General features: G+C 45.7%; 1 protein-coding gene across 1 annotated transcript in view; it reads left to right on the forward strand.

The window, feature by feature from the left end:
• Positions 1-463: 463 nt before the first annotated feature.
• parp12b (poly (ADP-ribose) polymerase family, member 12b) overlaps positions 464-27,754 on the forward strand; it is a 40,152-nt gene continuing 12,861 nt past the window's right edge. Inside the window, exons 1-5 of the mRNA XM_079531175.1 lie at positions 464-989; positions 4,449-4,580; positions 5,925-6,168; positions 15,246-15,344; positions 27,564-27,708. Coding sequence (XP_079387301.1) covers positions 612-989; positions 4,449-4,580; positions 5,925-6,168; positions 15,246-15,344; positions 27,564-27,708 — 998 coding nt within the window. The 5' untranslated portion in view covers positions 464-611. The remainder of the gene's footprint in view (positions 990-4,448; positions 4,581-5,924; positions 6,169-15,245; positions 15,345-27,563; positions 27,709-27,754) is intronic.

Consider the following 27,754-nt stretch of genomic DNA (forward strand, 5'->3'; position numbering starts at 1 on the left):
CATACAAAGCACTGTCCTATTGGCAAATCTAGAACTTCCTGTTTACTTCCACATTGGGAGCTAGCGAATATAAGACATCCGGTTGCCTTCAGAATAAGGTGTCGTAATTAATGTTTTGTAAAAGACATACATAATATTTTAAAAAATCACTTATGATATATGTATTTTTGAGTCGTGCAACCCTCCATTACACAGCTATGTGTGTCCCTGGGTCCTTATATGTGCCCTAAAAGGTTGTTACGCTTAAATGCTTAATTTATAGTTTTAATGTGCAAACAAATCGTTTTTCAATACTCTAAAGGTTACTCTTATTTTGAAGAGATCGTCCAACCGGAAGTTTTATATTTGCTGGCTCAGATTTGCCCCCCCCCAAAAAAACACCCCAAAAAACACCCAATGAAAAACACTGGCGTACATAAACAATGGTCCGACCCACTTCCGCTGTGTGGATCCATCCCAGACCCAGACTGAACAACATAAAGATGTCCAGCTATGCTAGACATTAATATAGATAAATAAAGATGTCCAGCTACTACTAGACAGTTTAAGAACATAAAGAATAAAGATGTCCAGCTACTACTAGACAGTAAGAACATATTAAAATAATAAAGATGTCCTCCAGCTACGCCAGGATCATCCACTTCGCCACCAGCGTGCTGTGCAGCACCAGAGGCTCCATGTCTCTGGTCCAGCTGCACAGGAGGGTCTTCCAGCGGTTCGACATCACGGAGGACGAGTTCTTCTGCTACATAGTGAAGAAGTGTCCCCGGTTCCTGGTGCTCAGGACCCCCCGGGAGGAGGAGGAGGAGGAGGAGGAGGGCTGGGGGACCACCGGTACTGGTACCGGTACCGGTGGTACCACCATAGTGGCCAAGACCTCCCTGAGGCTGTGCAGGAGCTACTCCAAGCAGGACTGCACCGACTGCCAGAACCTGCACCTCTGCAAGTACTTCGTCTATGGGAACTGCAGATATGGGAAAGGAAGGCGAGTTGTTGTTGTTGTTGGGTTTGGGCTGTTGACTATCAGTATCAATTCAATTCAATTCAATGGAGCTTTATTGGCATGAGAAAACAAACGTTTACATTGTCAAAGCAAGTGTCAAAATACAAAAAAATTGTGAAAGTATATACAGATGGAGGGGGTACAGTATTTTGTAAACATAAAGTATATACAGATGGAGGGGGTACAGTATTTTGTAAACATAAAGTATATACAGATGGAGGGGGTACAGTATTTTGTAAACATAAAGTATATACAGATGGAGGGTACAATATTTTGTAAACATAAAGTATATACAGTTGGAGGGTACAGTATTTTGTAAACATAAAGTATATACAGTTGGAGGGTACAGTATTTTGTAATGGCTACAAACCACAGAGTTAACACTCAGTTAATGAAGCAGATTTAACTGCCAATCAGTGTTGTTTTCGTCGACTAAAACTAAGACGAAAAATGTTCGTCGACTACCTTTTTTCACCGACGAAAACTAAATGGAAACTAAATGAAAAGTAAGCCATGACGACTAAAACTAAGACTAAATGTATTGACAATTTAGTCAACAGATAAAAACTAGACTAAAATGTTAGGAAGGGACTAGTGGACAAGAGATCCAGTATGAGTCATTTTACAATTAGTTGCATGCTGAAAATAGCCGATCTACAAGCTCTAAGATCTACAAGCTTCTACAAGCTTATAGATCGGCTATTTTCAGCAAGTGTAAAATCAGTCATTACGACGGCATCAAGGCCCGCCAAAATACATTTTAGTCGACTAAATCAACTGTAGATTTAGTCGATTAAAATCTCATGACATTTAGTCGACTAAAACATTCCAGGTGACTAAAATGGGACTAAAACTAAATGAAAACTATTCAAGAGACTACGACTAAAACTAAACTCTTGAGAGCGTAAAATGAAACCAAATTCGGGTCCATTTGGTCTCATTTTACGAGTTGCATTATTGTTAAAACATCTGCACAATTAGAGTCTACACAATTACAGAATGTAGAATAATTGTTATTTTGATCAACGTTTGCCTGTTATCTAATCTCTCCTATATGGTACCAACATCAAATACAGCATGATGGAACTGGACAAAATATTATCCAACAATAACAACATATTATTTTAGTTTTGGGTCTGAGAGGCTAAATCTCATGGTGGTCCAATTAGGAGGATCAAATGCTGGATAAATAAATAATGGGCCTTTTTATGAAAAGGGTTGAAAACCACCGGTGTAAATTAAAATCTGTTGACCTTGAATAGGGAGACGAGACGAGACCTCCTCCAACCACAACATATATTATATGTTATAATAATGTATTAACAGATTGAATAGGGAGACGAGACCTCCTCCAACCACTGCATAATTATAACCATATATTATATGTTATAATAATGTATTAACAGATTGAATAGGGAGACGAGACCTCCTCCAACCACTGCATAATTATAACCATATATTATATGTTATAATAATGTATTAACAGATTGAATAGGGAGACGAGACCTCCTCCAACCACTGCATAATTATAACCATATATTATATGTTATAATAATGTATTAACAGATTGGTTAAAGGACAACTTTATTTTCAACCAAGGTTCATGTTTTAGGTTGTTATTAGAGAAAGTAAAGGATGAGTGTTCATTTTCTTTCATTTGCTGCTTTCTTTTGTTTTAGGGATTTTAGCTGTTTTTGACAGGGGGGCGGGGGCATTCGAGCATGGGGCTAAATATGTAAAAAAAAATAATACAAATCTTATAGCAATTTTTCATTATTTACTATAGTCCTACTAGACCTCAAGAAATTACATCTGGCCACAGAGGATCACAGGATCTACTGAATGTGAAGGAGGCCTACTGGGGGGAAGCCACACTGTGTGTCATAGGCTCAATATGTCACTTTGACACATTCAGTAGATCCTGTGATCTTTTGTGGCCAGAAGTAATTTCTTGGGGTCTAGTAGGACTATAGTAAACAATAAAAAAAGAAATCGCTATAAAATGTTGTAAATAAATACATATTTAGCCCCATGCTCCCCCTGTCAAAAACAGCTAAAATCCCTAAAACGAAAGAAAGCAGCAAATTAAAAAAAAATTACACTCACCTTTTACTTTCTCTAATAACAACCTAAAACATGAACCTTGGTTGAAAAAAAACTAAAGTTGTCCTTTAATATAACATCTTCATTCTTTAGTTAGTCATTCAAATTAGTTGCTTTCTCTCAGAATGTACAAATGGATAAATTAATCCTGAGATGTGTTTTACTGTGTACCTGTTTATTATGAAACGTAACTAACCCATATATAGTTACAAACTGCGTTCACTTCATGGGGCTTCAGTCCAATGGAGGCTCTCCTACATAGACTCCTATTGGTCACTTCATGAGGCTTCAGTCCAATGGAGGCTCTCCTACATAGACTTCTATTGGTCACTTCATGGGGCTTCAGTCCAATGGAGGCTCTCCTAGATAGACTTCTATTGGTCACTTCATGGGGCTTCAGTCCAATGGAGGCTCTCCTACATAGACTTCTATTGGTCACTTCATGGGGCTTCAGTCCAATGGAGGCTCTCCTACATAGACTTATATTGGTCACTTCATGGGGCTTCAGTCCAATGGAGGCTCTCCTACATAGACTTCTATTGGTCACTTCATGGGGCTTCAGTCCAATGGAGGCTCTCCTACATAGACTTCTATTGGTCACTTCATGGGGCTTCAGTCCAATGGAGGCTCTCCTACATAGACTTCTATTGGTCACTTCATGAGGCTTCAGTCCAATGGAGGCTCTCCTACATAGACTTCTATTGGTCACTTCATGGGGCTTCAGTCCAATGGAGGCTCTCCTACATAGACTTCTATTGGTCACTTCATGGGGCTTCAGTCCAATGGAGGCTCTCCTACATAGACTTCTATTGGTCACTTCATGGGGCTTCAGTCCAATGGAGGCTCTCCTACATATACTTCTATTGGTCACTTCATGAGGCTTCAGTCCAATGGAGGCTCTCCTACATAGACTTCTATTGGTCACTTCATGGGGCTTCAGTCCAATGGAGGCTCTCCTACATAGACTTCTATTGAGAATGGGGACAACCAACTGGGACAAGTCCTGAACCGGAAGTAGGCAGAAATGCATTGGACTCAGGCAACAGCCCAGCTTTAATGATCTTAAATCCCTTTATTTTAGATTGTTTTGTAGTAATAGTACAACATAAACATTAAAGAGACTTTAGTTGTTACTGTACAATACTTTAAAACAGTTGTCATGTTGCACACATGCCTAAAATAGCTCTTGTTTGCGCCGCCCTCGTTGAAAACAATGTATTTCCAACTCCAGCTTGTCTCAGTTCAGGCTGCATGAACAGCGCTCGGTTTCTGCCCCCTCTATGTCGTAACTCTTCTATTAGATGGCTCAGATCACCTTCATGTCTCTGTTCTCCACAGGAAGCCGTGTAAGTTCTCCCATGACGTGCGTTCCGATCACAACTATCCACTGCTGAGGGAGTGCACGTTGCACGAGCTGAGCGAGGACGACCTGTTCCTGCTGCTGCTGCAGAATGACCCCAGCATGCTGCCCGAGGTGACCCCACCTATACACACCTCACACACACACACACACAGCATGCTGCCCGAGGTGACCCCACCTATACACACCTCACACACACACACACACACACACACAGCATGCTGCCTGAGGTACCATCACCTCACACACACACACACTTACACTTGATTTAACCCATTTAGGCCTGACCTCGAAATAAAAAAATAAGTCTTCTGAAAGAATATATGTTCAATTTTCAAAGATTTGTGCCGCATTTTCACGATTTTTCAAAAATAGCTATGAGCTTGTAGCTCCTTCCCTTGTAGATACCCCCCCCCCCCCCCTGCCCAAGCTGAACATACAGTGGGTCTTCAAAGGGGAACAAATTAATTCATTTTTTATTGAAACTAACTTTCTTGTCATATCCAAAATGTGATCTCCATTTAAATGTGGGACGTTTTTTTGCGTTACAGGTTTTCCTGCCTATAGGCGGCGGTGCTTCTGTCTGCCTATAGGGGGCGGTGGTGCTTCTGTCTGCCAGAGTGTATAGCTGGTCTTGCTTTCATTTTCACTTCTGCGCTTTCTCAACTTGTCTGGACAGGAAAGAGTCCAGACAGAACTGGACAGGGAAGAGAAGAGTCCAGACAGAGACAGAGTAGTTGACATAACGTTGTGTTATTTGTGGACGAGAAGGTAAGGTTGTACAAAGTGCAGCTTCAGTGAAATGAAGCTGCTCTTGAAGCTGTGAATGTGAGGCCGTTTCACTCTCGCTACAGTAAAGAAAAAGAGGAAAAACAAAAAGACATAAATAGTCCATAGTGTAGTTAGTTTTAGAGTAGTCCAAGTGTAAACCAAAAGGCGTGGTCATAGTCCAATGGTGTGGTCCAAGGCGTGGTCCAAGGCGTGGTCCAAGGCGTGGTCCAAGGTGTGGTCATAGTCCAATGAAATTATTCAAGACAAAAAGGAAAAGAAAAATGTAAAGCCCGGATGCCGGGGCGAAGATAAAAGCTGATGAAGAAAAGCCTGGAGGAACCCGGGGGAGAACCTGTATCTAAAAACAAAAAACAAAAACAAAAAAAAAAACATCAAAAGAAAACAAACAAAAAAAAGAAAATATAAAAAGCGTACCCTGTTGAAGTGCGTTGGGCCTGAGAGGGAAGTGTCCGTGTCCAGTGAGGTAAAGTAGAACACAAGTGTGTGAAGGTTCTTTTTATCATTTTGTTGTTTTGATTCTCCCTCCTGACCCTCTCTCTGCTCTACTCTGACAGTCCCAGCATGTTGACATTGTGTGGCTGGGCAGCATGATGCAGACATGTTGCCACGGTGGTCCTGTGACCTTAACCTTCGACCCCCTGTGCTCCTCCTCATATCAACGAACAGGTGTGTTCTCACTACAACAAGGGCACGGGACCGTACGGCGCCTGCACCTTCCGGGACAACTGTGCCAAGGTGCACCTGTGCATGCACTACGTGCAGGGCGACTGTCTGTTCGGACACAAGTGCAAGCGGCAACACATCATCGACCAGCTGGGACGACGCACGCTGGAGGAGAGGGGCCTCAGCGGAGACATCATCCACGACCTGCCGTTCATCTACCAGAACATCTACCACCTCACCGCGTCAGGTGTGTACCGTTCATCTACCAGAACATCTACCACCTCACCGCGTCAGGTATGTACCGTTCATCTACCAGAACATCTACCACCTGGCCGCGTCAGGTGTGTACCGTTCATCTACCAGAACATCTACCACCTCACCGCGTCAGGTGTGTACCGTTCATCTACCAGAACATCTACCACCTCACCGTGTCAGGTATGTACCGTTCATCTACCAGAACATCTACCACCTGGCCGCGTCAGGTGTGTACCGTTCATCTACCAGAACATCTACCACCTCACCGCGTCAGGTGTGTACCGTTCATCTACCAGAACATCTACCACCTCACCGCGTCAGGTGTGTACCGTTCATCTACCAGAACATCTCCACCTGGCCGCGTCAGGTATGTACCGTTCATCTACCAGAACATCTACCACCTGGCCGCGTCAGGTGTGTACCGTTCATCTACCAGAACATCTACCACCTGGCCGCGTCAGGTATGTACCGTTCATCTACCAGAACATCTACCACCTCACCGCGTCAGGTGTGTACCGTTCATCTACCAGAACATCTACCACCTCACCGCGTCAGGTGTGTACCGTTCATCTACCAGAACATGTACCACCTCACCGCGTCAGGTGTGTACCGTTCATCTACCAGAACATCTACCACCTGGCCGCGTCAGGTGTGTACCGTTCATCTACCAGAACATCTACCACCTGGCCGCGTCAGGTGTGTACCGTTCATCTACCAGAACATCTACCACCTGGCCGCGTCAGGTGTGTACCGTTCATCTACCAGAACATCTACCACCTGGCCGCGTCAGGTATGTACCGTTCATCTACCAGAACATCTACCACCTGGCCGCGTCAGGTGTGTACCGTTCATCTACCAGAACATCTACCACCTGGCCGCGTCAGGTGTGTACCGTTCATCTACCAGAACATCTACCACGTGGCCGCGTCAGGTGTGTACCGTTCATCTACCAGAACATCTACCACCTGGCCGCGTCAGGTGTGTACCGTTCATCTACCAGAACATCTACCACCTGGCCGCGTCAGGTATGTACCGTTCATCTACCAGAACATCTACCACCTGGCCGCGTCAGGTGTGTACCGTTCATCTACCAGAACATCTACCACCTCACCGCGTCAGGTGTGTACCGTTCATCTACCAGAACATCTACCACCTGGCCGCGTCAGGTGTGTACCGTTCATCTACCAGAACATCTACCACCTGGCCGCGTCAGGTGTGTACCGTTCATCTACCAGAACATCTACCACCTCACCGCGTCAGGTGTGTACCGTTCATCTACCAGAACATCTACCACCTGGCCGCGTCAGGTGTGTACCGTTCATCTACCAGAACATCTACCACCTGGCCGCGTCAGGTGTGTACCGTTCATCTACCAGAACATCTACCACCTGGCCGCGTCAGGTATGTACCGTTCATCTACCAGAACATCTACCACCTGGCCGCGTCAGGTGTGTACCGTTCATCTACCAGAACATCTACCACCTCACCGCGTCAGGTGTGTACCGTTCATCTACCAGAACATCTACCACCTGGCCGCGTCAGGTGTGTACCGTTCATCTACCAGAACATCTACCACCTGGCCGCGTCAGGTGTGTACCGTTCATCTACCAGAACATCTACCACCTCACCGCGTCAGGTGTGTACCGTTCATCTACCAGAACATCTACCACCTCACCGTGTCAGGTATGTACCGTTCATCTACCAGAACATCTACCACCTGGCCGCGTCAGGTGTGTACCGTTCATCTACCAGAACATCTACCACCTCACCGCGTCAGGTGTGTACCGTTCATCTACCAGAACATCTACCACCTCACCGCGTCAGGTGTGTACCGTTCATCTACCAGAACATCTCCACCTGGCCGCGTCAGGTATGTACCGTTCATCTACCAGAACATCTACCACCTGGCCGCGTCAGGTGTGTACCGTTCATCTACCAGAACATCTACCACCTGGCCGCGTCAGGTATGTACCGTTCATCTACCAGAACATCTACCACCTCACCGCGTCAGGTGTGTACCGTTCATCTACCAGAACATCTACCACCTCACCGCGTCAGGTGTGTACCGTTCATCTACCAGAACATGTACCACCTCACCGCGTCAGGTGTGTACCGTTCATCTACCAGAACATCTACCACCTGGCCGCGTCAGGTGTGTACCGTTCATCTACCAGAACATCTACCACCTGGCCGCGTCAGGTGTGTACCGTTCATCTACCAGAACATCTACCACCTGGCCGCGTCAGGTGTGTACCGTTCATCTACCAGAACATCTACCACCTGGCCGCGTCAGGTATGTACCGTTCATCTACCAGAACATCTACCACCTGGCCGCGTCAGGTGTGTACCGTTCATCTACCAGAACATCTACCACCTGGCCGCGTCAGGTGTGTACCGTTCATCTACCAGAACATCTACCACGTGGCCGCGTCAGGTGTGTACCGTTCATCTACCAGAACATCTACCACCTGGCCGCGTCAGGTGTGTACCGTTCATCTACCAGAACATCTACCACCTGGCCGCGTCAGGTATGTACCGTTCATCTACCAGAACATCTACCACCTGGCCGCGTCAGGTGTGTACCGTTCATCTACCAGAACATCTACCACCTCACCGCGTCAGGTGTGTACCGTTCATCTACCAGAACATCTACCACCTGGCCGCGTCAGGTGTGTACCGTTCATCTACCAGAACATCTACCACCTGGCCGCGTCAGGTGTGTACCGTTCATCTACCAGAACATCTACCACCTCACCGCGTCAGGTGTGTACCGTTCATCTACCAGAACATCTACCACCTGGCCGCGTCAGGTGTGTACCGTTCATCTACCAGAACATCTACCACCTGGCCGCGTCAGGTGTGTACCGTTCATCTACCAGAACATCTACCACCTGGCCGCGTCAGGTATGTACCGTTCATCTACCAGAACATCTACCACCTGGCCGCGTCAGGTGTGTACCGTTCATCTACCAGAACATCTACCACCTCACCGCGTCAGGTGTGTACCGTTCATCTACCAGAACATCTACCACCTGGCCGCGTCAGGTGTGTACCGTTCATCTACCAGAACATCTACCACCTGGCCGCGTCAGGTGTGTACCGTTCATCTACCAGAACATCTACCACCTCACCGCGTCAGGTGTGTACCGTTCATCTACCAGAACATCTACCACCTGGCCGCGTCAGGTGTGTACCGTTCATCTACCAGAACATCTACCACCTGGCCGCGTCAGGTGTGTACCGTTCATCTACCAGAACATCTACCACCTCACCGCGTCAGGTGTGTACCGTTCATCTACCAGAACATCTACCACCTGGCCGCGTCAGGTGTGTACCGTTCATCTACCAGAACATCTACCACCTCACCGCGTCAGGTGTGTACCGTTCATCTACCAGAACATCTACCACCTGGCCGCGTCAGGTGTGTACCGTTCATCTACCAGAACATCTACCGCCTGGCCGCGTCAGGTGTGTACCGTTCATCTACCAGAACATCTACCACCTCACCGCGTCAGGTGTGTACCGTTCATCTACCAGAACATCTACCGCCTGGCCGCGTCAGGTGTGTACCGTTCATCTACCAGAACATCTACCACCTGGCCGCGTCAGGTATGTACCGTTCATCTACCAGAACATCTACCACCTGGCCGCGTCAGGTGTGTACCGTTCATCTACCAGAACATCTCCACCTGGCCGCGTCAGGTGTGTACCGTTCATCTACCAGAACATCTACCACCTCACCGCGTCAGGTGTGTAACGCAATCTATATAGTAAGCATGTAACGGTACACTCAACTCACGATACGATTTGACAATATTATTTTCCAGACATTTTTTAATGATTTATCTTCCCCCCCAAGCTTTTTTCACAATTTTTATTTAACTACATTGCAAAAGTAGCATTACTTTTCATGTAAAATTACTTAATTTCTGTGCAACAACTGTAAACATGCTTTCATGTTTAAACCTAACTCGAGTTAACATTTCTTATTTTCTTTGATGTCATCTTAGGATAGATGTAGACCTATTTGACAGTACAGAAACATCTTAGGATAGATGTAGACCTATTTGACAGTATAGAAACATCTTAGGATAGATGTAGACCTATTTGACAGTATAGAAACATCTTAGGATAGATGTAGACCTATTTGACAGTACAGAAACATCTTAGGATAGATGTAGACCTATTTGACAGTGCAGAAACATCTTAGGATAGATGTAGACCTATTTGACAGTACAGAAACATCTTAGGATAGATGTAGACCTATTTGACAGTGCAGAAACATCTTAGGATAGATGTAGACCTATTTGACAGTGCAGAAACATCTTAGGATAGATGTAGACCTATTTGACAGTACAGAAACATCATAGGATAGATGTAGACCTATTTGACAGTATAGAAACATCTTAGGATAGATGTAGACCTATTTGACAGTGCAGAAACATCTTAGGATAGATGTAGACCTATTTGACAGTACAGAAACATCTTAGGATAGATGTAGACCTATTTGACAGTGCAGAAACATCTTAGGATAGATGTAGACCTATTTGACAGTATAGAAACATCTTAGGATAGATGTAGACCTATTTGACAGTGCAGAAACATCTTAGGATAGATGTAGACCTATTTGACAGTGCAGAAACACCTTAGGATAGATGTAGACCTATTTGACAGTGCAGAAACATCTTAGGATAGATGTAGACCTATTTGACAGTGCAGAAACACCTTAGGATAGATGTAGACCTATTTGACAGTGCAGAAACATCTTAGGATAGATGTAGACCTATTTGACAGTGCAGAAACATCTTAGGATAGATGTAGACCTATTTGACAGTGTAGAAACATCTTAGGATAGATGTAGACCTATTTGACAGTGCAGAAACATCTTAGGATAGATGTAGACCTATTTGACAGTGCAGAAACATCTTAGGATAGATGTAGACCTATTTGACAGTGTAGAAACATCTTAGGATAGATGTAGACCTATTTGACAGTGCAGAAACATCTTAGGATAGATGTAGACCTATTTGACAGTGCAGAAACATCTTAGGATAGATGTAGACCTATTTGACAGTACAGAAACATCATAGGATAGATGTAGACCTATTTGACAGTATAGAAACATCTTAGGATAGATGTAGACCTATTTGACAGTACAGAAACATCTTAGGATAGATGTAGACCTATTTGACAGTACAGAAACATCTTAGGATAGATGTAGACCTATTTGACAGTGCAGACACATAATTGCCTTCCTTGATGTATTAATGAGCATCAATAACGACCATCACCTGGGCACAGACACACACAGCTCCCCTCTGCAGGCCTCTACTACTGAAAGTGACTGCATGGAGTCTGTCTCATTTCTCTCCAAAAGCACGTGAATATGATGGAATATGATTACAGCTCACATTTCATATCACACACTAGCCCCCCTACAAAATGGATATTAATTTTTAATATGAGCTTGTAGATCTGCTATTTTAATAGCTAAAGTATAACATAATGACAAGTACATTTCCCATTCACGAGCACACAAATAGGCCTACATTTTAAACCAACTAACTGTAAGTTGGTTGGTTTTACTGTTTGAATATAGCAAGAATGTCTATGATCTTACATATATTTCATGTATTCCAAATCCACAGCCATAGATCGGTCCTATCCGCGCACGGTTACCAGACTGACCTCGTGATAATTAATTCCTAAGACTTAGAGTCATTTTGGGGACTCGTTTCATATTAATTTGAAAGTTTTGGCAGTAAATATGTATTTAGTCAAATATCTCCACTTTTCCATCAGAGCTGCACACGGACGACATATCAAAACTTTAGCACAAATGTATGAGGCACACAGAATAGGTTCTGTGATCAATAACCAACACCAATCACAACACACCTGTCCATTATTTGCGCCATAATGTTTGTGCTTCCCAAACATCCACTGTTCCCAAAGGAAGTTTTTATATTTTCAGTCTAGCTTTTCCTCGTGTAAAAGTGGCGATATTTTACATAACAAATGTTTTCTGCCAGAACTTTCACATGGATATGAAACTAGAGGACAATATCTGAGGAATTCATTACTGGGTGAGTACACACGCAGTGCTACAAGTTTACATGCTGACGTGGTCAGTCTGCTAACTGCTCTGATAGGACTGATATATGGTGGTCAGTCTGCTAACTGCTCTGATAGGACTGATATATGGTGGTCAGTCTGCTAACTGCTCTGATAGGACGGATATATGGTGGTCAGTCTGCTAACTGCTCTGATAGGACTGATATATGGTGGTCAGTCTGCTAACTGCTCTGATAGGACTGATATATGGTGGTCAGTCTGCTAACTGCTCTGATAGGACTGATATATGGTGGTCAGTCTGCTAACTGCTCTGATAGGACTGATATATGGTGGTCAGTCTGCTAACTGCTCTGATAGGACGGATATATGGTGTATATTAACTGCTCTGATAGGACTGATATATGGTGGTCAGTCTGCTAACTGCTCTGATAGGACTGATATATGGTGGTCAGTCTGCTAACTGCTCTGATAGGACTGATATATGGTGGTCAGTCTGCTAACTGCTCTGATAGGACTGATATATGGTGTTCCATATATCAGTCCTATATCAGTCCTATTTAGCCCAAAATGGGTTAAATGTAACAAAAACGAGCTTCTATTGATCACATTCTATCATCATGGGGCTCACAATTGTTAACCCATTCTGTACGGGAACCCCTTTTGGTGTTTTAAGCATCATGTTATACTTTAGCTCTTGAAAAATAGCAGATCTACAAGCTCGTGGTCTGCTATTTTTGAAATATTGTGAAAATGTGCCTTAAATCTTTGAATACAATCTTTCAGAGCGAACGTTCTTAACTCAAATCTTTGCTTCTGGGGGGTCCCTGGAACAACATCTTTTCAGATGGGGGTCGGCGGCCACTTACATTATTGACATGAAATATTGAGAATCACTGATTTTTAAACGTCTGGTCTAAATGGGTTAAGAACAGAATTTTAAAAATAGTTTGACACTCATTTATTGTGTATTCTTTGCTCTCTCTGACCCTTAGAGAACCTTCCTGACCCTCTCCTCTCTCTCTCTGACCCTTAGAGAACCTTCCTGACCCTCTCTCTCTCTCTGACCTTTAGAGAACCTTCCTGACCCTCTCCTCTCTCTCTCTGACCCTTAGAGAACCTTCCTGACCCTCTCTCTCTCTGACCCTTAGAGAACCTTCCTGACCCTCTCTCTCTCTGACCCTTAGAGAACCTTCCTGACCCTCTCCTCTCTCTCTGACCCTTAGAGAACCTTCCTGACCCTCTCCTCTCTCTCTCTCTGACCCTTAGAGAACCTTCCTGACCCTCTCCTCTCTCTCTCTCTGACCCTTAGAGAACATCCCTGACCCTCTCCTCTCTCTCTCTCTCTGACCCTTAGAGAACCTTCCTGACCCTCTCTCTCTCTGACCCTTAGAGAACCTTCCTGACCCTCTCCTCTCTCTCTGACCCTTAGAGAACCTTCCTGACCCTCTCCTCTCTCTCTGACCCTTAGAGAACCTTCCTGACCCTCTCCTCTCTCTCTGACCCTTAGAGAACCTTCCTGACCCTCTCCTCTCTCTCTGACCCTTAGAGAACCTTCCTGACCCTCTCCTCTCTCTCTGACCTTTAGAGAACCTTCCTGACCCTCTCCTCTCTCTCTCTCTGACCCTTAGAGAACCTTCCTGACCCTCTCTCTCTCTCTGACCCTTAGAGAACCTTCCTGACCCTCTCCTCTCTCTCTCTGACCCTTAGAGAACCTTCCTGACCCTCTCCTCTCTCTCTGACCCTTAGAGAACCTTCCTGACCCTCTCCTCTCTCTCTGACCCTTAGAGAACCTTCCTGACCCTCTCCTCTCTCTCTCTGACCCTTAGATAACCTTCCTGACCCTCTCCTCTCTCTCTGACCCTTAGAGAACATCCCTGACCCTCTCCTCTCTCTCTGACCCTTAGAGAACCTTCCTGACCCTCTCCTCTCTCTCTGACCCTTAGAGAACCTTCCTGACCCTCTCCTCTCTCTCTCTGACCCTTAGAGAACCTTCCTGACCCTCTCCTCTCTCTCTGACCCTTAGAGAACATCCCTGACCCTCTCCTCTCTCTCTGACCCTTAGAGAACCTTCCTGACCCTCTCCTCTCTCTCTGACCCTTAGAGAACCTTCCTGACCCTCTCCTCTCTCTCTCTCTCTGACCCTTAGAGAACCTTCCTGACCCTCTCCTCTCTCTCTGACCCTTAGAGAACCTTCCTGACCCTCTCCTCTCTCTCTGACCCTTAGAGAACCTTCCTGACCCTCTCCTCTCTCTCTCTCTGACCCTTAGAGAACCTTCCTGACCCTCTCCTCTCTCTCTGACCCTTAGAGAACATCCCTGACCCTCTCCTCTCTCTCTGACCCTTAGAGAACCTTCCTGACCCTCTCCTCTCTCTCTGACCTTTAGAGAACCTTCCTGACCCTCTCCTCTCTCTCTGACCCTTAGAGAACCTTCCTGACCCTCTCCTCTCTCTCTGACCCTTAGAGAACATCCCTGACCCTCTCCTCTCTCTCTGACCCATAGAGAACCTTCCTGACCCTCTCCTCTCTCTCTGACCCTTAGAGAACCTTCCTGACCCTCTCCTCTCTCTCTGACCCTTAGAGAACATCCCTGACCCTCTCCTCTCTCTCTGACCCTTAGAGAACATCCCTGACCCTCTCCTCTCTCTCTCTGACCCTTAGAGAACATCCCTGACCCTCTCCTCTCTCTCTCTCTCTGACCCTTAGAGAACATCCCTGACCCTCTCCTCTCTCTCTCTCTCTCTCTCTCTCTCTCTCTGACCCTTAGAGAACATCCCTGACCCTCTCCTCTCTCTCTCTCTCTGACCTTTAGAGAACATCCCTGACCCTCTCCTCTCTCTCTCTCTCTCTTTCTGACCCTTAGAGAACACCCCTGACCCTCTCCTCTCTCTCTCTCTGACCCTTAGAGAACATCCCTGACCCTCTCCTCTCTCTCTCTCTGACCCTTAGAGAACATCCCTGACCCTCTCCTCTCTCTCTCTCTCTCTGACCCTTAGAGAACATCCCTGACCCTCTCCTCTCCAGGATCTCCTCTCAGAGCGATGAGAGGAACGAGATCTGCCTGCATTTCATCCGCAAGAACTGTCGATTCCAGGGTGAGCTTTTCTTTAACACTATACCGTAGTTTATCCAATGGCTGGTTTGGATAGTCTTTTTTTTTTGGATATAATCTTTTATCCCACGATTTTGTAACCCATTTTTCACCCCTGTGTCAATTATCTAATGTGATCCTGGGCTCTACACACCCTCCGCCAACCTAGTCCCCATATATGGGGGACATGGGGAGAGACTTGAACTCATGCTTCCTTCATGCCCGAGTGTCCAAGTTGCTCCTTTACACCTGACAGGGGGGAGTTTCCCTGGTTGGACGTAGCGCGTGGAAGCAACACGTTATTCCTACCAGTTCCTTTCCCCTCCATCAGGCGCCCCGGCTGGCCAGGGGGAGGCAGTATAGAGACCTGGATAGTCTGTTCCAAATGAATGATAATCAATATCAGCACCAATTTCCACTGCCAGTCCCACTATTGCAGTCCCCTTTGATTCCACTTGGTGGCGACAAAGGATCAACTGTTAAACCTGGATGACTGTAGCATGAGGCTGTTCAGTACATTGAACCTGGATGACTGTAGCATGAGGCTGTTCAGTACATTGAACCTGGATGACTGTAGCATGAGGCTGTACAGTACATTGAACCTGGATGACTGTAGCATGAGGCTGTTCAGTACATTGAACCTGGATGACTGTAGCATGAGGCTGTTCAGTACATTGAACCTGGATGACTGTAGCATGTGGCTGTTCAGTACATTGAACCTGGATGACTGTAGCATGAGGCTGTTCAGTACATTGAACCTGGATGACTGTAGCATGAGGCTGTACAGTACATTGAACCTGGATGACTGTAGCATGTGGCTGTTCAGTACATTGAACCTGGATGACTGTAGCATGAGGCTGTTCAGTACATTGAACCTGGATGACTGTAGCATGAGGCTGTTCAGTACATTAAACCTGGATGACTGTAGCATGAGGCTGTTCAGTACATTGAACCTGGATGACTGTAGCATGTGGCTGTTCAGTACATTGAACCTGGATGACTGTAGCATGTGGCTGTACAGTACATTGAACCTGGATGACTGTAGCATGAGGCTGTTCAGTACATTGAACCTGGATGACTGTAGCATGTGGCTGTTCAGTACATTGAACCTGGATGACTGTAGCATGTGGCTGTACAGTACATTGAACCTGGATGACTGTAGCATGAGGCTGTTCAGTACAACCTGGATGACTGTAGCATGAGGCTGTTCAGTACATTGAACCTGGATGACTGTAGCATGAGGCTGTACAGTACATTGAACCTGGATGACTGTAGCATGAGGCTGTTCAGTACATTGAACCTGGATGACTGTAGCATGAGGCTGTTCAGTACATTGAACCTGGATGACTGTAGCATGAGGCTGTTCAGTACATTGAACCTGGATGACTGTAGCATGAGGCTGTACAGTACATTGAACCTGGATGACTAGCATGAGGCTGTACAGTACATTGAACCTGGATGACTGTAGCATGAGGCTGTAACCTGGATGACTGTAGCATGAGGCTGTTCAGTACATTGAACCTGGATGACTGTAGCATGAGGCTGTTCAGTACATTGAACCTGGATGACTGTAGCATGAGGCTGTAACCTGGATGACTGTAGCATGAGGCTGTTCAGTACATTGAACCTGGATGACTGTAGCATGAGGCTGTTCAGTACATTGAACCTGGATGACTGTAGCATGAGGCTGTTCAGTGCATTGAACCTGGATGACTGTAGCATGAGGCTGTGACCTGGATGACTGTAGCATGAGGCTGTTCAGTACATTGAACCTGGATGACTGTAGCATGAGGCTGTTCAGTACATTGAACCTGGATGACTGTAGCATGAGGCTGTTCAGTACATTGAACCTGGATGACTGTAGCATGAGGCTGTACAGTACATTGAACCTGTATGACTGTAGCATGAGGCTGTACAGTACATTGAACATGGATGACTGTAGCATGAGGCTGTAACCTGGATGACTGTAGCATGAGGCTGTTCAGTACATTGAACCTGGATGACTGTAGCATGAGGCTGTACAGTACATTGAACCTGGATGACTGTAGCATGAGGCTGTACAGTACATTGAACCTGGATGACTGTAGCATGTGGCTGTTCAGTACATTGAACCTGGATGACTGTAGCATGAGGCTGTTCAGTACATTGAACCTGGATGACTGTAGCATGAGGCTGTTCAGTACATTAAACCTGGATGACTGTAGCATGAGGCTGTTCAGTACATTGAACCTGGATGACTGTAGCATGTGGCTGTTCAGTACATTGAACCTGGATGACTGTAGCATGTGGCTGTACAGTACATTGAACCTGGATGACTGTAGCATGAGGCTGTTCAGTACATTGAACCTGGATGACTGTAGCATGTGGCTGTTCAGTACATTGAACCTGGATGACTGTAGCATGTGGCTGTACAGTACATTGAACCTGGATGACTGTAGCATGAGGCTGTTCAGTACAACCTGGATGACTGTAGCATGAGGCTGTTCAGTACATTGAACCTGGATGACTGTAGCATGAGGCTGTACAGTACATTGAACCTGGATGACTGTAGCATGAGGCTGTTCAGTACATTGAACCTGGATGACTGTAGCATGAGGCTGTTCAGTACAGTACATTGAACCTGGATGACTGTAGCATGAGGCTGTACAGTACATTGAACCTGGATGACTGTAGCATGAGGCTGTTCAGTACAGTACATTGAACCTGGATGACTGTAGCATGAGGCTGTACAGTACAGTACATTGAACCTGGATGACTGTAGCATGAGGCTGTTCAGTACATTGAACCTGGATGACTGTAGCATGAGGCTGTACAGTACATTGAACCTGGATGACTGTAGCATGAGGCTGTACAGTACATTGAACCTGGATGACTGTAGCATGAGGCTGTTCAGTACAGTACATTGAACCTGGATGACTGTAGCATGAGGCTGTACAGTACAGTACATTGAACCTGGATGACTGTAGCATGAGGCTGTTCAGTACATTGAACCTGGATGACTGTAGCATGAGGCTGTACAGTACATTGAACCTGGATGACTGTAGCATGAGGCTGTACAGTACAGTACATTGAACCTGGATGACTGTAGCATGAGGCTGTTCAGTACATTGAACCTGGATGACTGTAGCATGAGGCTGTTCAGTACATTGAACCTGGATGACTGTAGCATGAGGCTGTACAGTACAGTACATTGAACCTGGATGACTGTAGCATGAGGCTGTACAGTACATTGAACCTGGATGACTGTAGCATGAGGCTGTTCAGTACATTGAACCTGGATGACTGTAGCATGAGGCTGTTCAGTACATTGAACCTGGATGACTGTAGCATGAGGCTGTTCAGTACATTGAACCTGGATGACTGTAGCATGAGGCTGTACAGTAACCTGGATGACTGTAGCATGAGGCTGTTCAGTACATTGAACCTGGATGACTGTAGCATGAGGCTGTTCAGTACAGTACATTGAACCTGGATGACTGTAGCATGAGGCTGTACAGTACATTGAACCTGGATGACTGTAGCATGAGGCTGTTCAGTACATTGAACCTGGATGACTGTAGCATGAGGCTGTTCAGTACATTGAACCTGGATGACTGTAGCATGAGGCTGTTCAGTACATTGAACCTGGATGACTGTAGCATGAGGCTGTACAGTACATTGAACCTGGATGACTAGCATGAGGCTGTACAGTACATTAAACCTGGATGACTGTAGCATGAGGCTGTAACCTGGATGACTGTAGCATGAGGCTGTTCAGTACATTGAACCTGGATGACTGTAGCATGAGGCTGTTCAGTACATTGAACCTGGATGACTGTAGCATGAGGCTGTAACCTGGATGACTGTAGCATGAGGCTGTAACCTGGATGACTGTAGCATGAGGCTGTTCAGTACATTGAACCTGGATGACTGTAGCATGAGGCTGTTCAGTACATTGAACCTGGATGACTGTAGCATGAGGCTGTTCAGTGCATTGAACCTGGATGACTGTAGCATGAGGCTGTGACCTGGATGACTGTAGCATGAGGCTGTTCAGTACATTGAACCTGGATGACTGTAGCATGAGGCTGTTCAGTACATTGAACCTGGATGACTGTAGCATGAGGCTGTTCAGTACATTGAACCTGGATGACTGTAGCATGAGGCTGTACAGTACATTGAACCTGGATGACTGTAGCATGAGGCTGTACAGTACATTGAACATGGATGACTGTAGCATGAGGCTGTAACCTGGATGACTGTAGCATGAGGCTGTTCAGTACATTGAACCTGGATGACTGTAGCATGAGGCTGTACAGTACATTGAACCTGGATGACTGTAGCATGAGGCTGTACAGTACATTGAACCTGGATGACTGTAGCATGTGGCTGTTCAGTACATTGAACCTGGATGACTGTAGCATGAGGCTGTTCAGTACATTGAACCTGGATGACTGTAGCATGAGGCTGTTCAGTACATTAAACCTGGATGACTGTAGCATGAGGCTGTTCAGTACATTGAACCTGGATGACTGTAGCATGTGGCTGTTCAGTACATTGAACCTGGATGACTGTAGCATGTGGCTGTACAGTACATTGAACCTGGATGACTGTAGCATGAGGCTGTTCAGTACATTGAACCTGGATGACTGTAGCATGTGGCTGTTCAGTACATTGAACCTGGATGACTGTAGCATGTGGCTGTACAGTACATTGAACCTGGATGACTGTAGCATGAGGCTGTTCAGTACAACCTGGATGACTGTAGCATGAGGCTGTTCAGTACATTGAACCTGGATGACTGTAGCATGAGGCTGTACAGTACATTGAACCTGGATGACTGTAGCATGAGGCTGTTCAGTACATTGAACCTGGATGACTGTAGCATGAGGCTGTTCAGTACAGTACATTGAACCTGGATGACTGTAGCATGAGGCTGTACAGTACATTGAACCTGGATGACTGTAGCATGAGGCTGTTCAGTACAGTACATTGAACCTGGATGACTGTAGCATGAGGCTGTACAGTACAGTACATTGAACCTGGATGACTGTAGCATGAGGCTGTTCAGTACATTGAACCTGGATGACTGTAGCATGAGGCTGTACAGTACATTGAACCTGGATGACTGTAGCATGAGGCTGTTCAGTACATTGAACATGGATGACTGTAGCATGAGGCTGTTCAGTACATTGAACCTGGATGACTGTAGCATGAGGCTGTTCAGTACATTGAACCTGGATGACTGTAGCATGAGGCTGTTCAGTACATTGAACCTGGATGACTGTAGCATGAGGCTGTTCAGTACATTGAACCTGGATGACTGTAGCATGAGGCTGTACAGTACATTGATATGCTGCTGTCTGCAGAGACATTCTACTGTAAAGTGACGGATCATTGATTTCACTGATTTCCCCTTGGAAGATATTTCAATGATGTAGTCATAGCACTTTACAGTATATATGTATAGTATAGTATAGTATAGTATAGTATAGTATAGTATAGTATATTATGTGTAGTTTATATGTGTAGTTTCATTATAAAGATATTCCACTGTTACGTTCTTAGCTTACGCATGTTTTAATGATAATTACTTTTTATGTATGTAATATATATATGTATGTATGTATTGCCATGCTTTTTGTTCTTGCTTAATCCATTCTGGCGGGAACCCCTTTTGGTGTTAGCATTATGTTATGCTTTAGCTATTGAAAAATAGCAGATCTACAAGCTCATAGCGTGCCACGAGCTTGTAGGTCTGCTATTTTTGAAAAATCGAAGAACGACTGACATAGAAACATAGCTTTTTCAGAAAACTGTCAGGATGTAGAAGACATTTTTAGAATCTGATCTCAGGTCAAAATGTCTTAAATCTAAATTCTTGTGATATTTCATGCCTTTTCTAGACAAGTGTGTCCGTGTGCATTTCCACCTTTACTAGACAGTGTGTCCGTGTGCATTTCCACCTTTACTAGACAAGTGTGTCCGTGTGCATTTCCACCTTTACTAGACAGTGTGTCCGTGTGCATTTCCACCTTTACTAGACAGTGTGTCCGTGTGCATTTCTACCTTTACTAGACAGTGTGTCCGTGTGCATTTCCACCTTTACTAGTCAAGTGTGTCCGTGTGCATTTCCACCTCCTCTAGACAGTGTGTCCGTGTGCATTTCCACCTTTACTAGACAAGTGTGTCCGTGTGCATTTCCACCTTTACTAGACAGTGTGTCCGTGTGCATTTCTACCTTTACTAGACAGTGTGTCCGTGTGCATTTCTACCTTTACTAGACAGTGTGTCCGTGTGCATTTCCACCTTTACTAGACAAGTGTGTCCGTGTGCATTTCCACCTTTACTAGTCAAGTGTGTCCGTGTGCATTTCCACCTCCTCTAGACAAGTGTGTCCGTGTGCATTTCCACCTTTACTAGACAGTGTGTCCGTGTGCATTTCCACCTTTACTAGACAAGTGTGTCCGTGTGCATTTCCACCTTTACTAGACAAGTGTGTCCGTGTGCATTTCCACCTTTACTAGACAAGTGTGTCCGTGTGCATTTCCACCTTTACTAGACAGTGTGTCCGTGTGCATTTCCACCTTTACTAGACAAGTGTGTCCGTGTGCATTTCCACCTTTACTAGACAAGTGTGTCCGTGTGCATTTCCACCTTTACTAGTCAAGTGTGTCCGTGTGCATTTCCACCTTTACTAGACAAGTGTGTCCGTGTGCATTTCCACCTTTACTAGACAAGTGTGTCCGTGTGCATTTCCACCTTTACTAGACAAGTGTGTCCGTGTGCATTTCCACCTTTACTAGACAAGTGTGTCCGTGTGCATTTCCACCTTTACTAGACAGTGTGTCCGTGTGCATTTCCACCTTTACTAGACAAGTGTGTCCGTGTGCATTTCCACCTTTACTAGTCAAGTGTGTCCGTGTGCATTTCCACCTTTACTAGTCAAGTGTGTCCGTGTGCATTTCCACCTTTACTAGACAAGTGTGTCCGTGTGCATTTCCACCTTTACTAGACAAGTGTGTCCGTGTGCATTTCCACCTCCTCTAGACAAGTGTGTCCGTGTGCATTTCCACCTTTACTAGACAAGTGTGTCCGTGTGCATTTCCACCTTTACTAGACAAGTGTGTCCGTGTGCATTTCCACCTCCTCTAGACAAGTGTGTCCGTGTGCATTTCCACCTTTACTAGTCAAGTGTGTCCGTGTGCATTTCCACCTTTACTAGACAAGTGTGTCCGTGTGCATTTCCACCTTTACTAGTCAAGTGTGTCCGTGTGCATTTCCACCTTTACTAGTCAAGTGTGTCCGTGTGCATTTCCACCTTTACTAGACAAGTGTGTCCGTGTGCATTTCCACCTTTACTAGACAAGTGTGTCCGTGTGCATTTCCACCTCCTCTAGACAAGTGTGTCCGTGTGCATTTCCACCTTTACTAGACAAGTGTGTCCGTGTGCATTTCCACCTTTACTAGACAAGTGTGTCCGTGTGCATTTCCACCTTTACTAGACAAGTGTGTCCGTGTGCATTTCCACCTTTACTAGACAAGTGTGTCCGTGTGCATTTCCACCTTTACTAGACAGTGTGTCCGTGTGCATTTCCACCTTTACTAGACAAGTGTGTCCGTGTGCATTTCCACCTCCTCTAGACAAGTGTGTCCGTGTGCATTTCCACCTTTACTAGACAAGTGTGTCCGTGTGCATTTCCACCTTTACTAGACAAGTGTGTCCGTGTGCATTTCCACCTTTACTAGACAAGTGTGTCCGTGTGCATTTCCACCTTTACTAGACAAGTGTGTCCGTGTGCATTTCCACCTTTACTAGACAAGTGTGTCCGTGTGCATTTCCACCTTTACTAGACAAGTGTGTCCGTGTGCATTTCCACCTTTACTAGACAAGTGTGTCCGTGTGCATTTCCACCTTTACTAGACAAGTGTGTCCGTGTGCATTTCCACCTCCTCTAGACAAGTGTGTCCGTGTGCATTTCCACCTTTACTAGACAAGTGTGTCCGTGTGCATTTCCACCTTTACTAGACAAGTGTGTCCGTGTGCATTTCCACCTTTACTAGACAAGTGTGTCCGTGTGCATTTCCACCTTTACTAGACAAGTGTGTCCGTGTGCATTTCCACCTTTACTAGACAAGTGTGTCCGTGTGCATTTCCACCTTTACTAGACAGTGTGTCCGTGTGCATTTCCACCTTTACTAGACAAGTGTGTCCGTGTGCATTTCCACCTTTTCTAGACAAGTGTGTCCGTGTGCATTTCTACCTTTACTAGACAAGTGTGTCCGTGTGCATTTCCACCTTTACTAGACAAGTGTGTCCGTGTGCATTTCCACCTTTACTAGACAAGTGTGTCCGTGTGCATTTCTACCTTTACTAGACAGTGTGTCCGTGTGCATTTCTACCTTTACTAGACAGTGTGTCCGTGTGCATTTCCACCTTTACTAGACAGTGTGTCCGTGTGCATTTCCACCTTTACTAGACAAGTGTGTCCGTGTGCATTTCCACCTTTACTAGACAAGTGTGTCCGTGTGCATTTCCACCTTTACTAGTCAAGTGTGTCCGTGTGCATTTCCACCTTTACTAGTCAAGTGTGTCCGTGTGCATTTCCACCTTTACTAGACAAGTGTGTCCGTGTGCATTTCCACCTTTACTAGACAAGTGTGTCCGTGTGCATTTCCACCTCCTCTAGACAAGTGTGTCCGTGTGCATTTCCACCTTTACTAGACAAGTGTGTCCGTGTGCATTTCCACCTTTACTAGACAAGTGTGTCCGTGTGCATTTCCACCTTTACTAGACAAGTGTGTCCGTGTGCATTTCCACCTTTACTAGACAAGTGTGTCCGTGTGCATTTCCACCTTTACTAGACAGTGTGTCCGTGTGCATTTCCACCTTTACTAGACAAGTGTGTCCGTGTGCATTTCCACCTCCTCTAGACAAGTGTGTCCGTGTGCATTTCCACCTTTACTAGACAAGTGTGTCCGTGTGCATTTCCACCTTTACTAGACAGTGTGTCCGTGTGCATTTCCACCTTTACTAGACAAGTGTGTCCGTGTGCATTTCCACCTTTACTAGACAAGTGTGTCCGTGTGCATTTCCACCTTTACTAGTCAAGTGTGTCCGTGTGCATTTCCACCTTTACTAGTCAAGTGTGTCCGTGTGCATTTCCACCTTTACTAGACAAGTGTGTCCGTGTGCATTTCCACCTTTACTAGACAAGTGTGTCCGTGTGCATTTCCACCTCCTCTAGACAAGTGTGTCCGTGTGCATTTCCACCTTTACTAGACAAGTGTGTCCGTGTGCATTTCCACCTTTACTAGACAAGTGTGTCCGTGTGCATTTCCACCTTTACTAGACAAGTGTGTCCGTGTGCATTTCCACCTTTACTAGACAAGTGTGTCCGTGTGCATTTCCACCTTTACTAGACAGTGTGTCCGTGTGCATTTCCACCTTTACTAGACAAGTGTGTCCGTGTGCATTTCCACCTCCTCTAGACAAGTGTGTCCGTGTGCATTTCCACCTTTACTAGACAAGTGTGTCCGTGTGCATTTCCACCTTTACTAGACAAGTGTGTCCGTGTGCATTTCCACCTTTACTAGACAAGTGTGTCCGTGTGCATTTCCACCTTTACTAGACAAGTGTGTCCGTGTGCATTTCCACCTTTACTAGACAAGTGTGTCCGTGTGCATTTCCACCTTTACTAGACAAGTGTGTCCGTGTGCATTTCCACCTTTACTAGACAAGTGTGTCCGTGTGCATTTCCACCTTTACTAGACAGTGTGTCCGTGTGCATTTCCACCTTTACTAGACAAGTGTGTCCGTGTGCATTTCCACCTCCTCTAGACAAGTGTGTCCGTGTGCATTTCCACCTTTACTAGACAAGTGTGTCCGTGTGCATTTCCACCTTTACTAGACAAGTGTGTCCGTGTGCATTTCCACCTTTACTAGACAAGTGTGTCCGTGTGCATTTCCACCTTTACTAGACAAGTGTGTCCGTGTGCATTTCCACCTTTACTAGACAAGTGTGTCCGTGTGCATTTCCACCTTTACTAGACAGTGTGTCCGTGTGCATTTCCACCTTTACTAGACAAGTGTGTCCGTGTGCATTTCCACCTTTTCTAGACAAGTGTGTCCGTGTGCATTTCTACCTTTACTAGACAAGTGTGTCCGTGTGCATTTCCACCTTTACTAGACAAGTGTGTCCGTGTGCATTTCCACCTTTACTAGACAAGTGTGTCCGTGTGCATTTCTACCTTTACTAGACAGTGTGTCCGTGTGCATTTCTACCTTTACTAGACAGTGTGTCCGTGTGCATTTCCACCTTTACTAGACAGTGTGTCCGTGTGCATTTCCACCTTTACTAGACAAGTGTGTCCGTGTGCATTTCCACCTTTACTAGACAAGTGTGTCCGTGTGCATTTCCACCTTTACTAGTCAAGTGTGTCCGTGTGCATTTCCACCTTTACTAGTCAAGTGTGTCCGTGTGCATTTCCACCTTTACTAGACAAGTGTGTCCGTGTGCATTTCCACCTTTACTAGACAAGTGTGTCCGTGTGCATTTCCACCTCCTCTAGACAAGTGTGTCCGTGTGCATTTCCACCTTTACTAGACAAGTGTGTCCGTGTGCATTTCCACCTTTACTAGACAAGTGTGTCCGTGTGCATTTCCACCTTTACTAGACAAGTGTGTCCGTGTGCATTTCCACCTTTACTAGACAAGTGTGTCCGTGTGCATTTCCACCTTTACTAGACAGTGTGTCCGTGTGCATTTCCACCTTTACTAGACAAGTGTGTCCGTGTGCATTTCCACCTCCTCTAGACAAGTGTGTCCGTGTGCATTTCCACCTTTACTAGACAAGTGTGTCCGTGTGCATTTCCACCTTTACTAGACAAGTGTGTCCGTGTGCATTTCCACCTTTACTAGACAAGTGTGTCCGTGTGCATTTCCACCTTTACTAGACAAGTGTGTCCGTGTGCATTTCCACCTTTACTAGACAGTGTGTCCGTGTGCATTTCCACCTTTACTAGACAAGTGTGTCCGTGTGCATTTCCACCTTTTCTAGACAAGTGTGTCCGTGTGCATTTCTACCTTTACTAGACAAGTGTGTCCGTGTGCATTTCCACCTTTACTAGACAAGTGTGTCCGTGTGCATTTCCACCTTTACTAGACAAGTGTGTCCGTGTGCATTTCTACCTTTACTAGACAGTGTGTCCGTGTGCATTTCTACCTTTACTAGACAGTGTGTCCGTGTGCATTTCCACCTTTACTAGACAGTGTGTCCGTGTGCATTTCCACCTTTACTAGACAAGTGTGTCCGTGTGCATTTCCACCTTTACTAGACAAGTGTGTCCGTGTGCATTTCCACCTTTACTAGTCAAGTGTGTCCGTGTGCATTTCCACCTTTACTAGTCAAGTGTGTCCGTGTGCATTTCCACCTTTACTAGACAAGTGTGTCCGTGTGCATTTCCACCTTTACTAGACAAGTGTGTCCGTGTGCATTTCCACCTCCTCTAGACAAGTGTGTCCGTGTGCATTTCCACCTTTACTAGACAAGTGTGTCCGTGTGCATTTCCACCTTTACTAGACAAGTGTGTCCGTGTGCATTTCCACCTTTACTAGACAAGTGTGTCCGTGTGCATTTCCACCTTTACTAGACAAGTGTGTCCGTGTGCATTTCCACCTTTACTAGACAGTGTGTCCGTGTGCATTTCCACCTTTACTAGACAAGTGTGTCCGTGTGCATTTCCACCTCCTCTAGACAAGTGTGTCCGTGTGCATTTCCACCTTTACTAGACAAGTGTGTCCGTGTGCATTTCCACCTTTACTAGACAAGTGTGTCCGTGTGCATTTCCACCTTTACTAGACAAGTGTGTCCGTGTGCATTTCCACCTTTACTAGACAAGTGTGTCCGTGTGCATTTCCACCTTTACTAGACAGTGTGTCCGTGTGCATTTCCACCTTTACTAGACAAGTGTGTCCGTGTGCATTTCCACCTTTTCTAGACAAGTGTGTCCGTGTGCATTTCTACCTTTACTAGACAAGTGTGTCCGTGTGCATTTCCACCTTTACTAGACAAGTGTGTCCGTGTGCATTTCCACCTTTACTAGACAAGTGTGTCCGTGTGCATTTCCACCTTTTCTAGACAAGTGTGTCCGTGTGCATTTCCACCTCCTCTAGACAAGTGTGTCCGTGTGCATTTCCACCTTTACTAGACAGTGTGTCCGTGTGCATTTCCACCTTTACTAGACAAGTGTGTCCGTGTGCATTTCCACCTCCCCTACAAGTGGGAGATCTGTGAAGGAGATGGAGGAGGAGGAGGAGGAGGATGGAGGGAGATGAAGAGCATGGAGGAGATCGAGAGGAACTACTGCGACCCGCGCAGAACACACAGGTGACCCGTCAACACACAGGTCAAAACACACAGGTGACACGTCAAC

The sequence above is a fragment of the Electrona antarctica genome (genome assembly GCF_951216825.1).
Source record: "Electrona antarctica genome assembly, contig: scaffold_58, whole genome shotgun sequence".
In the NCBI taxonomy this organism is placed as follows: domain Eukaryota; kingdom Metazoa; phylum Chordata; class Actinopteri; order Myctophiformes; family Myctophidae; genus Electrona; species Electrona antarctica.